Source organism: Amblyraja radiata, chromosome 3 (genome assembly GCF_010909765.2).
Source record: "Amblyraja radiata isolate CabotCenter1 chromosome 3, sAmbRad1.1.pri, whole genome shotgun sequence".
NCBI lineage: Eukaryota > Metazoa > Chordata > Chondrichthyes > Rajiformes > Rajidae > Amblyraja > Amblyraja radiata.
The window spans coordinates 61686800-61702465 of record NC_045958.1 but is presented as its reverse complement, the minus strand read 5'-3'; the positions used below and the strand labels follow the sequence as shown (position 1 = coordinate 61702465).

At 40.5% G+C, this 15666-nt stretch overlaps 1 protein-coding gene across 4 annotated transcripts in view; it reads left to right on the top strand.

The window, feature by feature from the left end:
• The window catches only part of slc20a2 (solute carrier family 20 member 2), an 83897-nt gene extending 69595 nt beyond the window's left edge, over positions 1 to 14302 (top strand). For 3 of the 4 annotated variants that reach the window (XM_033017898.1, XM_033017900.1, XM_033017899.1), the window contains 3 exons: positions 6543 to 6728; positions 9339 to 9423; positions 12120 to 14302. In XM_033017898.1, the coding sequence (XP_032873789.1) occupies positions 6543 to 6728; positions 9339 to 9423; positions 12120 to 12284 (436 nt within the window). In that variant the 3' untranslated portion in view covers positions 12285 to 14302. Of the gene's footprint in view, positions 1 to 6542; positions 6729 to 9338; positions 9424 to 10335; positions 10421 to 12119 lie in introns of all 4 variants that reach the window. The other variant, XM_033017901.1, reaches the window with a different exon arrangement.
• The last annotated feature ends 1364 nt before the right edge of the window (positions 14303 to 15666 follow it).

Below are 15666 nucleotides of genomic sequence, written 5' to 3'. Positions count from 1 at the left end.
ATCGCGGATAGCATTTTTATTCACGTTTAAATTGATGGGTAACTCCAAGCTGTAGCTTAGTGTATTTATGCTCCATGTTAATATTTTAATCTTGATTATTTCTTGGTTGCCCCATTTTCCCTGCGCTCCCTTCTCCCACATGTACATTTGTGTTTTGGAATGTGGAAAATGTACGTACAGAAACATACCATAAAAACAGCAGTGAGAAAAATAACAGATATTTTGATACTGTTTGACAAGTAAAAGAGTAAAAAGAGTCATTTTTGATAAGGCCATGGTGGTCTGTCATTGACCTGAGTGTGTGTGGGTGTGACCAGTATCAAGGCTAATATTCCAGTGAGCTGGGGGATTGCAACATTATTAATGGGACTTCTCTCTGATGTGACTTCAACCGAGCCTCATCAGTCCTGTGTTAGATTAAAAGATCCCGAAGCAGTGTCTCAAAGGTCATTTGAGATCCTTATCCTTCCACTAGCATCACTGTAACAGGTATTATGTTTGTTTATCCATTATTGTTTTTGAAAACCTGCTTAAAAATGACAATTCTAAATGGCCATGAAGTGCAATGAACTGCCCAGAGTGTACAAAAAGGCTGAATAAGTGCAAATTCTATTTTTACTTATCCCTCTTTGTAACATTGAGATACTAATCTAGATTTCTACAGCTTGGTATTAAAAATCCTCTGTGGCATAATGAAGGACGAACACCAGGTAACGTGTGCAAGGAACGCCAGGGGGAACAGTATAAGAAGTGACTGAAGACAAACTGGTGGAGTAGTTTACTAATTATAGATTTACTGGTCATTTTCACCTCCCTGTTCACACACGATTTCTTCTTCAAGGTCATTGATGCCTAGCTGACAATTTAAAAATAGCTTAAACGTGTGTAGCTGGCAGAACTTGCTGCTGACTTATTGTTCACTTCCTGAATAAGTGTATTTTTTCTATTTCATTTGAGTAGGGATCTGATTATGGAAATTCAGTTTCATGCTTGTCGCCTCGTGTTAAGCACCCATGTATTTTATTTTCAATTACTAGCCTGGCAGTTCTGTGAATAGTGATCTTGTATTTCACACACAACCGACTGTATTAGGTGTGAAATCACTTAGAATCTTCAGTACCCGGAACAAGCGATTCATAAGAAATTGAAGCAGAATTTGGCCACTTGACTTCTGCACCTGTTATTCCATTCATCAAGGCCACAACTGAACCTCGCTTTATCTCAATTTCATTTTCTTGCAGTAATCCTCTTTCCCCTGCAGTAACACAATATCCCTCTTTTTTTCCCTCCACACCTTAAATAAACCTAACTTTCTGTATATTCAATTTGAATTGTTATGAATCCTTCAAGCATTCCCATGGCGTGGAGTTCTCGTCGTTCTCTATCAAAATAATTCCTCCTAAAATCATCTTGCTGATCTGTTATTGATTGTATTCATGTCCCCTGGATTTAGTTGCAGCTGCTATCTCCATGTCCACCCAACTGAATGACTTAATCTTGCCGAGAAAAAAGGATCCCCAAAATGTATGATCTAGTTTGATAATCTTATCAGTTTTGATTTAGATCTTGGTAAATCTATTCAGTACTCAACTATTCTCTTGCAATTTGGATACCCAAACTGCACAGTAATTCTTGCAGCCTAATCACACAGTAGATTGGTCTTTACCTACTTGGTATCCTTAATTTCTGAATTGAGGAATGGACATGTGACGTTTCTTCAGATTCTGAAGAAGAGCCTTCAGAAACTGAAGAAACATCGCCAGTCCAGTCCCTCCACAGATGCTGCCTGACCCACTGAGTTACTCCAGCACGCAGTCCTCGTGTCTCCATATACTCGGGATATGCATGATACAAACACTCAGCCAATATTTGTACTGCCTCTTCATGAGAACTGAAGAACAAGATCAGCACATTCTAAGTCACTTGTTCAGATGAACAAAGTACTTCAATAATTATATATTATTTCACTAGAGTATTTTAAGGTCTTAGCTTGGTGGCAATAGCATTGGATCAGAAGTTGTGAATTTTAACTCACACTTCAGAAACTTGAACATATTATTCTGGCTGGGATCACTACTAAAGGAATGCAGTCCTGTCAAAATGCACTCTATTGATAAATTCCAGATTGTAAATTTGTTTTTGCCTGCTTACAACTCTGTTTATGTAACATGGAGTTAGCAGCATTTCTAATGGCCTCTTTATGCATGCCAAACTTCATAGTCATGAGGAGAGAAGATCTCTTGCTACACTTCTAGGAAAGGCAGCGTGAGAGTGCTCTGGCAGGTTAAATTTAAAATTGCCTACATTCTATTTGTAATATATGCTGCCAGATCATAATATGCTTTCTCTGGCAAATATGACATTACAAAGAATATGTAATACACTAGTCTGTTTCAACACTCTCCTGGTTCCCTGTCCCCCACCCCCGCCCAACTCCAACCCCCCAGTCTTTCTCACTCTTGCCCGCCCCCCTCTCTGTCTCTATCTTCTCTGTTCCCTCCCTCTCCCCCCCTGTTCTGCAGTCTCATCGGCTGCAAAGCATCAAGCGTGAAATAAGAGTTGCAGTGTCGTTCTCTCAAATAATTTGTTCTTCATCCTAACTAACCCATGTTAGTGCTGGATTTTGTTTATTAATTCTCTGGTAGGTGTTGGCATCATATGTCAGGTTGTGGTTATGTTGTTGGACTTGTAATCCAGAGACTGCAAATGTCAGTAGGTCTATTTTCAGTCGCTTTTGAAAGCAAAGGGAACAGTAAATTGCTGATATCAATAAGGTGGCTTTATAACTGGGATTGCAATTTAGTGCAAAATAACTGATGCGCACAGAACTTATGGACAATAACCTGGCATTTTATCATGTCTTGCCTGCTTCTACCAGTCTCTAAAGTGGTCTGGGATTGAGACCAGGGATTAAAATAAACACTATAACAACATGGCGATGCGATAGCGCAGAGTTGGAGTTTCAGCGCCAGAGACATGGGTTTGATCCCGACTACAGGTGCTGTCTGTATGGAGTTTATACGTTCTCCCCGTGACTGCGTGGATTTTCCCAGAGATCTTCGGTTTCCTCCCACACTCCAAAGACGTGCAGGTTTGTAGGTTGATTGGCTTTGCATAAATGTAAATTATCATGAGTGTGTGTAGGATAGTGTTAATATACGGGGGTCGGTGGAGCCTGTTTCCGCGCTAAACTAAACTAGTGGCACCTACTTCCTAAAGTTGGGTAAAAGGCACTCCATGTCAGATTTACTAATTGTTATTTGTTGGATGGTTCAGATATTTAAAAAAAATAAGCAAGAAACTTGATGTTCTTTGGATATTTGGAAAAGAACAATGTCTTTATAGCAAATGACAAGCTGTGTAGCGAATTGAAAGATGAAATTCAAGCATTAATCAGTTTATGCTGACTGGAGTACAGAATTCTTCCCCAGCTAAATCCCTAGATTGGGTGCTGATTCATTAAACCCTCAAGTAAAGATTTCCAAGTTTTGTTGACCTTGATGGAATAAATTCCTAAAGTGTTAAAAATCTGCAACGTTTTGCCCAAAATGGATATTTGTTACTTGGGTAAAAAGATTTTGTTTTAAACCTGTCTCCTAGAAATGTACAGGAGAGGGAGGGGGTCATTATGGCAATCAGTTCGTAAGCGTTAACCTTTCCCTGCCATCCACAGTATGTGAGCTGATGCAAACAGCTTTTCCACAGCAACTGCAGCTCTCCCACTCACAGGGCTGGTGTACAAGTTCTTGTGGGTTAGGTTAGGTAGGGGGAAAACGCCTCGTTGATGCTAACCCTGGTTCTGGCAGAGCCACATCCTGCCCTGTTTTTGTAGCTGAGGAATCAGGTTAGGAAAAATAACTATTTTTAAGTCTTTTTTTTTAAAACATAGTGGAACTGGATCTTAAACGTGGGAAGAAGGAATTGTGCCCAGAGTTTAGTGGCATAGGGTCTGCTGATCAATGGTGTCAATTTCTCTCTCGTGGCTCTGTAGGAAGGCAGCTGCTGCAAGTAAGCATTTCTGTTAATGGTCCACAAGTCCAGTTGATTACTGTGAAACAGGAATGTTTAACTGTTGTATATCATCCCTGTTGCAGTTGCACCTCAATTTTAAAAAGTGACGTATGAACTAGTTTTACAGTACAGCATTAAAAATGCCAACCACTTCCATCCAGGGGCCCTGCCCTGACTGACCAGCCTCATTGATGAATGTCTGAAATTCTGCTGGAAATGTTAGTGTAACCTTTAATCTCTTCAGGCATTCACTTTAGTGCACAGAAGTGGTGGCAAGCGTCATATTGTATATGCTGCACCAGGCCATGCTTACATTATGAGATTTGGTTTGCTCTATCTCCTGTGACTGAGCTATCCACGTTCACCAGAGGTGATACTTGACTCCGAGTTAAGCACCTGTAGTTCCGTGTCTACTGAGACTGGTAGTTGTGTGAATAGACAGCTATAGCTTTTACTTTTCTGGCAATTAGAGATGCCATGTAGCATAATGATTCATTCTGAGGCTCTTTGCTGATGATGTTTGAGGACATAATGTTGCAGATGCTGGAAGCCAGAATTAAAAACAGAAAATGTGAAACAAATTCTGCTTATCCACTTTTACACTTATTTGAGAATGGGTCTTGCAATATTGCATGTACTGATCTATTAAATATTCTGGAAAACAAAACAAAATCAGATTCTTAAAATTGTTGTGTGAAATTTCAACAATTGCTTTATTTCACACGTTAATCCTGGGTGCACCTGTACCCACTGTCACCATTGCCGCATCAGATTGGCCTTCCTGAGTGTGAACCTGCGGAAAGCAACTGGCCGGATGGAGTCCCTGGCTATGCCCTCAGAACCTGTGTAGACTATCTGGAGTATTTGCTGACATCTGTAACCTCTCCCTAGTCCAATCTGAGGTTATCGCCTGCTTTAAGACAACCAATATGCTCGAGAAGGGGAAGGTTATGTGCCTTATTAACGACTGTCCAGTCTCTCTGACGTCCATTTATTATTGAAGCTGATCGTGGCTTCATAAGTTCATAAATCATAGGAGCAGAATTAGACCATTCTGTGGTCTATTCTGCCGTTCAATCATGGCTGATCTATTTTTCCCTCTCAACCCATTCTCCTGTCTTCTCCCCATACCCTTGACACACTTACTAATCAAGAATCTGTCAATCGCTGCCTTGAAAATACCCAATAACGGCCTCCACAGCTATCTGGCAATGAATTCCACAAATTCACCATCCTCTGGCTAAATAAATTCCTCTTCATCTCCTTGCTAAAGTTACGTCCTTTTAGACTCTCCCACTAGTGGAAACATCCTTGCTGCGTCCACTCTATCCAGGCCTTTCACTATTCGGTACGTTTCAATGAGGTGCCCCCTCATCCTTCTAAACTCCGAGTATAGGGCCAGTGCTCACAAACGCTCATGATATGTTAAACTGAATAATTCCCGTAAACTTCTGGATCCTCTCCGATGCAAGCACATCCTTCCTCAGATATGAGTAACTGCTGACAATACTCCAAATGGGGTCTGACGAGTGCCTTATAAAGTCTCAGCATTACATCCCTGTTTTTATACTCCAGTCCTCCCAAAATAAATGAGAACATTGCATTTGTCTTCCTATCGATTCAACTTGTAAATTAACCTTTAGGTAATCCTGCACTAGCACCCCAAGTCCCTTTGTACCTCCAATATCTGCGGCCTCTCCCCATTTAGGAAATGGTCAACACCTATATTCCTACTACCAAAATACATAATTCCACTCTTTGAAACCCTGTATTCCATCTGCTGCTTCTTAGCCCACTCTCCCAAATTGTCCAAGTCCTCCTTGCTTTCTCTACACTACCTGCCCCGCCACCTATATAATCTGCAAACTTGGCCATGAAGCCTTCAATTCCCTCATCCTCATTGATGTACAACATGGAGTAGTGGCCCCAGCACCGACCCCTGCGGAAACACTGCTAGTCACTGGCGCACAACCAGAAAAAAAACACCTTTATTCCCATTTTCCATCTCTGCACTCATCCTTGGAAAATCTAGACATCAGACACCTACATCAGATGTTCCTTTTTATACAATTTATAGGCTGATGTTTTATATTTTTGATTTATTGATCTTCTGGCATCTATCTTTGCTTCTACCATCTATTGTTTAGTCATCTCTTCAATGATTTTGCACCTGATCCCAACCTGAAGAGGTGTATGTTGGTCTTTCATATCTGCAGATCTAATTTATGTTCCTTCAGAAAGCTGCTTATTTTTATTTACAAATCTCTAGTATCCGCAGTCTTGTGGTAAATGGTACTGCTGAATTATTAACTGTTGGTCAGCATAGTTTTATTTTCCTGGGTAAATTTGGTAATTCCCTTTAGAGTGGCAGGCCACTGCCAAAGAGATGGTGGGTTTGTTAAGTTGTGCATGAAGTAAACTATATTGTTTTGAAAATGAAATTATTTTAACATTCAGATTTTTTTCTCTTTTTTTCCAGTAGATTTATTTTGTTTTGTGCTCCCGTTGAGCTTTTTCTGTTTTTTTTAAAGCAATGCAATTGGCCCTCTGGTTGCTCTTTGGCTGATCTACCAAGAAGGAGGTGTGGTGCAGAATGCCTCCACGCCGATCTGGTTGCTGCTATATGGTGGCGTGGGCATCTGTACTGGTCTCTGGGTCTGGGGTAGGCGAGTCATTCAGACCCTGGGCAAAGATCTCACTCCCATCACCCCATCTAGGTGAGTATGGCATCTAGATCACTTGCACATGTCATATTTAATTCTGCAGTAAGATTGTTGTGTGAAGGGACCCTGTGTTTTTCCTTTCCAAGGACCTCCAATGTATTTGTGCCCTTTTAAAATTGAACACAATTGGTTTTTTTGTTGTCCTGCCTTTCCATTCTTCCATCCCACTCTGTGCATCAACTGCACCACTTGAGCTCCAAAGACAGTGGTCAATAGACAATAGGTGCAGGAGTAGGCCATTCGGCCCTTCAATAGAATTTCAATACAAGGTCAAAATAGAATTTTTGGCCAAATTTATGGCTTGCTCGCTCTGAGAAACCCATCCCCCAGTGTGTAGCGATCATGATTCACAAGTGTGGCACAGGTTGGAAACATCTGGTGTTAGCTGCCACGCATCTTGAACATTTTCTACCTTTCACTATGCATTTAATAGCCTCCATCACCTCCATCCCACCTATTCTTCCCAAAATAGCAAGCCACCATAAGGAATACCTCGTGGTTTACAGCAGATCCTGAAGCTGGCCCTTCGCCACATTATTGGTAGCTGGGGAACAGTAGCAAACCCCCACATATGACCACATTTCGAGAATAATAAATATAACAATTACCAAGCATCCAGTTTTAATTTCTTAAAATTGTGGTTATTAATGTACTGTTTCCTTAAAATATTTGGCATTGTGCTATATTATTGATTTATTTTTTCCTTTTGTTCCTACATCTGTGCTTCATTCAGTGTGGAGGTTTTTCCTTAATGTTCAGTAATGAATATAACTATCCTGTGTGTAAGAAAGAATTGCAGATGTTGGTAAAATCGAAGGTAGACGCAAAATGCTGGAGTAACTCAGCCGGTGAGGCCGCATCTATGGAGAGAAGAAATGGGCGACGTTTCGGGTCCCCTCTGATATCAGGGGAGGGGGCAGGACAAAGGTAGAATGTAGGTGGAGACAGTAAGACTAGTGGGAGAACTGGGATGGGGAAGGAGAGAGAAAGCAAGGGCTATTTGAAGTTCGAGAAGTCAATGTTCATACCGTTGGGGTGTAAACTACCCAAGTGAAATATGAGGTTCTGTTCCTCCAATTTGCACTGGGCCTCACTCTGACAATGGAGGAGACCCAGGACAGAAAGGTCAGATTGGAATGGGAGGGGGAGTTGAAGTGAAAGACCTAAACAGTCTTTCCAGGTGAGGCAGAGGTTCACTTGCACTTCCTCCAACCTCATGTACTGTATCCAATGTTCCAGGTGTCAACTTATGTACGTCAGCGAGACCAAGCGCAGGCTTGGCGATCGCTTTGCTGAACACCTCCGCTCAGTCTGCCTAAATCTATCTGATCTCCTGGTGGCCCAGCACCTCAACTCCCCCTCCCATTTCCAATCTGACCTTTCTGTCCTGGGCCTCCTCCATTGTCAGAGCAAATTGAAGGAACAGCACATCATATTGGGTAGTTTACACCCCAGCGGAATGAACATTGATTTCTCTAACTTAAGATAACTGTTGCTTTCTCTCTCCTTCCCCTTCCCAGTTCTCCCATTAGTCTTACTGTCTCCGCCTACATTCTATCTTTGTCCCACCCCCTCCCCTGACATCAGTCTGAAGAAGGGTCTCAACACAAAATGTCGCCCATTCCTTCTCTCCATAGATGGTGCCTCACCCGCTGAGTTACTCCAGCATTTTGTGTCTACCCATAACTATCCTGTGTCCATTTTATACTGCCTTGCTTGTTAATCTGAGCTTGCCATTATTTGGATAACCAGCCATTGTGGCTGTGCACGCTATTCAAACAGACCAACTATGTATTCATGAACATGGAGAACCATTGTTTGTGTTGGCTTGTTGATAATCAATTCAATCACAGCAATTGCCTGTGTTTCCGTTTTCATCCCCTGCACCCACTGATCTGTTAACTTAAGAAACAGGAAAGGATTTATTCTTCCTGCTACAGCCAAGCATCTTGGAAGTGGCAGAGTTTTTTTAATTTTCCCACGCATGTATCACCACAGTGAATGAGATGCTACCTGAATATTTGTCATTTCTTTACATTTGGCTTGCCAAAGTTAAATCTTTTCTTGCATATATTCATGGTTGATCTCCATTACTTGAGGATACACATCATACTATGGAATGCTGGAAGATATTGGAAGCACTACATAGACATTGTGCATCAACTGCACCAATATCAGTTAGCCCAATGATTGAATTATGTGGACTGAGGGTAGGGGTGTTTGGGGGAGAAGATGATCTTGTTAGCCACATTGAGACTCGTGTATATTATTTGTTTGGTGCCAAGTTTATGTTCATGCTGCTTGTCCACAGTTAAATGCAATTTACTGCAATTGTCTGAGCAAGTTTATGCATGCAGTGAACACTTCTAGTAAAATTGCTGGTAATAATGTGAACGCATTATGCCATGAACATTTATGTAATTACTTCAGTTTAAATCATTTTTAAAACTACACACGGCTGCTGGATATTTCAAATGGTTGCCCTGGATGTTCACCTAAACCTGTGGTAAGACTCTTGCTTGCTGCCTGAGGCTTCATAGTAAAGATCTGGAGACTCGCTGGTACAACAAATGACTGTGAAGTATTGTTTTGTGCTTCCTGCAGCGGGTTCACTATTGAGTTGGCTTCGGCGTTCACAGTTGTGGTTGCTTCCAATGTTGGACTTCCTATCAGTACCACACACTGCAAGGTATGCGTATGCTCTGTGACTGCATCCCGAGCAGTTCACTCTGCACTACACTCTGAGGCTTGCTCTCATCAGTTCCTGGTGGCATGATTCATCTTGAAGTGGGCAGATAGAGAGGCAAACTAACTACCTTTCTACATTCTGTCTTGTGCAAGGCCTGGTTACAAAGAACATACTTAATGCTAAACAAGATCTGGAAAATCTTAAAGGAATAGATGTCTATTTTGCAGTTCTTTAAGAATGGACAAAGTAATCCTACTTGATTATTTGCTGCCTTTTAAATAACAGTGTAACATTAAGATAGTGCCTTTCATAACTTTGGGATGTCCCCAAAGTTCTTTACAGCAGCAAAGGTCTTCTCAACCAGTCGGTAGAAGGAATTATTAATCGGATTGTGGAGAGTAAGGTGCAACAAACTACAAGCTGAACATGACCAAGCAACTATTTGCATGATTGTTATTCCTCTAATATAAAACAAATCATAACGCAGACAGCGTTCTGATCAGAATTGAATATTTTTTCCCTAAAAACTTCCAACTCTTATGTCTGTGCAAAATGTTATCCTGCACACAAATTGCACAAGGGGACAAAGATTTCACTGTACCTTACTTGGTTAACTGACAGTAATCGCAAACTTGAACTTGAAGATCTTTGGCTACAGATGAATTGCCCCAAAATGCTTTTTGTTTTAACCCTGAATGGCCTTAAGTTGTAGATAATCTGATGGTAGCAATGCTGTTTTAGCCCAATGATCTTTTCATGCCATTATGGACTGATTCGCAGCAATTCCTTGGAGCTGGGTTGGTGCCTAATGGAACCTCTCGCCACTTGCACTTTGTTCCACATTGCATGTTTGTGATGGAATGTCTTTCATGTGCTTTTCTTACTTCAAACTTATTTTCTATTTCTTCACAGTGGATTTTGCATTGAAGTAATGAGTGCGCTAACTGTACTTGTAGCCTCAAATGTGGGCATTCCAATAAGTTCCACTCATTGCAAGGTATTCGTGTGTCTTGTTAATGCAGCAACCATGTCACTACCATTTTTAGCAAAACAACTGATTGAACTAAAACCATGCTAACTGCTGCATTCTGCTGCCTTCTGTCTAGCTCGCAAGGTCCTTCATTTTAAGCTAGAAGTTAATTGAAGAAAGATATTTTAAACGTTGCTTGTTTTATGTGTGCAGATTTATATTATTGATCTTGAGATGCTGAATATGAACCAGTAGAAGCAGAATTAGAGGATGAGGTGATAGGTCAAGGCACACAGATAGTATTTAAATAAATCCCCTGCAATATAAGCTTGTCGAATGATTATGTTCTTGATCTAATTTTACTGCTGTATCTTAACTGGCAGGGCTTGGTACAACATTGTGACATCAGCTATCTGTAAAAGATAGCAGCTGATGGGATACAGAGTTTTCATAGATGTTTCACATGTTGATGAGGGTAACTTCCTTACACTATGCTGATGCCAGGAACGCTGATTCTACCTATCAGAAACTTGGCAGTTGTGTATTTTGAGCAAGTTGTTAATATGCTCAGTTTGTGGGCAGTTCACAGAAAGATAATTCTGCAGAAAGGATTGTGGAGATGAAACACTTTTTCTCCAACAGTCTAGATTTTAGGTTTTGTTTTAATGTGAAGATAAACTCCATTTCTCTTTTCCCCACCAGCAAATAGTTCTTCTGCATAATGACAGACTTTCGGTAGAAAACATGTAACCGAACAGTCCTTGCATGAAAGATGTTTGAAGGTCTAGCTTTGAGTATAGGAGATCATTTATGCCCTCCCCAACCACTGCTGATTTGTTCATTGAGCTTTGCAGCTTGGAAGGAAAGTGACATGGATCTGGGTCATGAAAACTTGAACCTTGGTGGAGAAGGGGGCCAGAGTAGTTAGACCCTTTGCCTGGTGGGTGAAGCTAACTCAGCAAGGCCCATATCTTGTGGGTGGATTAGATAGGGAGGGAATTATTGAATTCATGACTGCATCTTGTCTGGCCTTGGAAGCCTTCATTGTATTCCCTGCAGAATCTGATGGATGTTTATCTTGCACTTGGTCTGTACAGATATGTCCTTTTAAATTATTTCTCAATGAGAGGGAGGAACCCTTCAGAGGTTAAGTGTTGTCCTGCTCTGTTTGAAATAAATGCTTCAAAATTAATTCTGCTTGAAGTCCTTCTAACTTGCTCACTCTCCAACTGTCAACTTTGTTTTTCTGTCTAATGCATTACCAAATAAATCTCTTAGATTATTAACCAAGTTGGTTTCACTTTTGTTTATAAGAGTAGACCGATTAACGTAGAATTTTAAAGACTGGTCCTGCACACCCAGGAGTTGAGTCTCACTGAAAGGGATGCTGAGCCAGTGAGGTGTTTTAGACTTGTTCAGTGAAGCTGCCTCTGGGGTTGCAAGATCAGAGAACTGCCTTTAAAAGCTATATACTGGGGATTTTCTTTTCATTTTAAAACGCATGGGTTTGATCTATCACTAGTTCTGTGCTTGAGTTTCTAGGTGCAATCTGGGTGAAGTATTTGCCTAACTGTAACGAGGGAATGGTGTCTGGGTTTTGGCTAAATTCTATTTTGACATGATTTCATCCAGTGAATATCGGTCTACACTTACTTCATTTTTCACATGTATCCCTTCCACACTCTTCTTCACTCCTATTGAAGTTTGACTGCTTTTGTTTGCCTAGGTTGGATCTGTGGTGGCCGTGGGCTGGATCCGATCACGCAAAGCTGTGGACTGGCACTTATTTCGTAATATCTTCCTGGCCTGGTTTGTGACTGTCCCAGTCTCTGGTCTCTTCAGTGCTGCTTTTATGGCACTCTTTGTATATGGAATATTGCCATATGTTTAAATTGTGTGTTTATTAAGAATTTTTTTTAACCAGCAGTGTGAGGTGTCTCCTCAATTTAGCAGTCCCAACCCCTTCCGAAAAGCTGGTTTATTCCTTTTTCTGTTTGCTGTTTGAAGAGGAAGTAAACAGCTGTAAGTTAATTTTGTATTTCCATCTTATCTGTTTTCTCAGACTGTATATTACACTACATATGCTCATTTTGATAATTTGGTAGCTGGTAATGGCAAAGCCCTATTTCATGGTGTACATGTGCACCTGTAAATAGTGCTGCCCAAATCATGATGTTTGTTGAATGGATTGTAATACTTGGAAGATTTGCCCCCATTGATGTAAAACTGCTGTATATATTGTATTATTAATCACTGAAAACCTTTTTTGGACCTAAGAATTAAAAAACAATTCTCTGCTGTGATTTAGTAAAATTGTCCTTCTGATCTGCAATAAGGTACAATAACCCATATTCTCAATAATTAGCCGATATTTTTTACAAGGCACAGGTCTCCATGCATACTCTGCATGCTGCAAACATCATAATTAGAATGAGGAGAGATTCATTGTGATAGGTTTCATGGAAACTTAATTTCATCTTATAAGATTGATAGTTGTATTATATTGTAATTTCCATTGTAAATACTATCTATAAAAAGAGATTTGGTTTGTTTGTGTTTTTTTTTAAAAATTAGTACACTTCACTCACACATGTAAGACTTCAAAACACTATTGAATGTACCAAAGATTCAAAAAATAAAGACGTGTCAGTATTTCCACTTTGGTTTATTGAGATTCCTATTTATAATTTTGGGTTCCATCTCTAATTGTTTAGAAAATCAATAACCTTTGGTTTGCCTTGTACTAGAAGGAAATGTTAGTTTCATTTTGGTTTAAAAGGAAAAGGATTCTTGTGTATCGAATAAAATATTAAACCAATATTAGGCAAATTGTCTATTATGCACTTTGTGGTGTCAAAAATGTAGTTGAATATCCGGAGTGCTATGTACAACAAGTACAGTTTATTTCCGCTGGGTTGGGTGGAGATTCTTTTGTCTGGGACATTGGTGCAAACAATCAGGAAACCTTTAGAGACATAAGGAACTGCCAATGCTTGAATCTTGAGCAAAACATAAGGTGTTGAAGTAGTTCAATGGGTCAGGCAGCATCTGTGGAGGGAATGGATAGGCAATATTTCTGGTTGGGACCCATCACACCACTAAAGAAAGGTCCCACCCAAAGCATCACCTAGCCATTCTCTTCACAGATACTGCACGACCCGCTGAGTTACTCCAACATTTTGTGATTTGCTGAAGGAACTGATTTGACTGGTTTCTGGTGAGTTTGCACCAATATTGAATCAAGCTCTCGAACCTCGACAGAATTCGGCCCATTAGATGGATCATCAAGCTCCTGGTTATGGTTGCCTTTTAGTTAAAAGTTAGCTCCAGATATTTTTGATTTTGAACCAACTTTACGAGCCGTTGTCCTTTTACTCTTTTGTATTTTTGAGAGATGAGTGATAAATGAGCTGCCAATTACTTATTATGTAATTCACAAATCAAATTAGTTCCTCGCTGTCTGAGGTTGAGTGCTGCATATTCTGAGGTTGCTTCTTTCAGTTGTTAAACTTTGTTTTCCTTCCTGAGTGGGATTGAAAAGATGTCATGGCATTATTCAATAAAGAAGCTGGGGATTCTATCCAGGATCTTAGCTGATATTTATTTCACAATAAACATCACTAGAAAAGATTGTGCTCTTTGCTGATTATGGATTTTTTTTCAACTGTGATTACAGTTCTTGATTATGAAGCACTTTGGGGTACCCGCGATAAAAGACAATACAAATGTAGCTACCATGCTATTACACTGACCAGTGTGTTAAAATCCCTTTCTGTCGTTAATGTCCCTTGTTGCACATTGAAATGTTTCCATTGTGGTCCAAGTTGGTGTCTTCCAGAAATCTATCTACTGTAAATGTATTATTTTTAATACTTGTACCTTTTTGTTAACAGCTGACTACTTTTCCCCCCAACAAAATAATTCATTTGTGGTAAAATTATGCGAAATATTTAAAATATAAAATCTAAAAAAATAAATAAAATCTTCACTGGAAAATGTTTTTGTTTTGACTGGTTATTTACTGTAAGACAGCAACAGCCTGTATGCTAACTGTTTAGTTTAAGTTAGTTCATAGATACAGCACGGACTGTTTGGCCCACCGTGTCCGCGCAGACCAACAATCCCTACACATCAACACTATCCTACATAGACTAAGGACAATTTACATTTATACCAAGCCAATTAACTTACAAACCAGTACATCTTTGGAGTGTGGGAGGAAACCGAAGATCTCAGAGAAAACCAACTGGGAGAGCATACTAACTGTACAGACAGCACCCATAGTCAGGATCGAAACTGGATCTCTGGCACTGTAAGGCAGCAACTCTACCGCTGCACCACTATGCTGCCCCTGAAGTAGAAATCTCCATTTAATTTTCCTTTTGTTGTATGTGCATATAAAATGCATAAAAGGACTGGACAAGCTAGATGCAGGAAAAATGTTCACAATGTTGGGCAAGTCCAGAGCCAGGGGCCACGGTCTTAAAATAAAGGGGAGGCCATTTAGAAACATAGAAACAATAAAAATAAGTGCAGGAGGAGGCCATTCGGCCCTTTGAGACATTCATTGTGATCATGGATGATCGTCCCCAATCGATAACCTGTGCCTGCCTTCTCCCCATATCCCTAAAGCTCTATCTAACTTTCTCTTAAATCCATCCAGTGATTTGGCCTCCACTGCCCTCTGTGGCAGGGAATTCCACAAATTCACAACTCTCTGGGTGATAAAGGTTTTTTTCTCACCTCAGTCTTAAATGTAGGACAACAGAAGGAAACAAAACGGGCTATACGGGCTGAAAAGATGAAGTACGAAGGGAAGCTGGCCAGGAATATAAAGAAGGACAGTAAAAGCTTATTTAGATATGTTAAGGGAAAAAGAGTAGCAAAGGCAAATGTGGGTCCCTTGAAGGCAGACACGGGTGAAATTATCTTAAATCCATCCAGTGATTTGGCCTCCACTGCCCTCTGTGGCAGGGAATTCCACAAATTCACAACTCTCTGGGTGATAAGGTTTTTTTTCATCTCAGTCTTAAATGGCCTCCCCTTTATTCGAAGACTCTGGCCCCTGGTTCTGGACTCGCCCAACATTGGGAACATTTTTCCTGCATCTAGCTTGTCCAGTCCTTATAAAATGTTATATGTTTCTAGAAGATCCCCCCCTCACCCTTCTAAACTCCAGTGAATACAAGCCTAGTCTTTTCAATCTTTCCTCATATGACAGTCCTGCCAACCCAGGCATCAATTTTGTGAGCCTACACTGCCTGCCTGCCTCA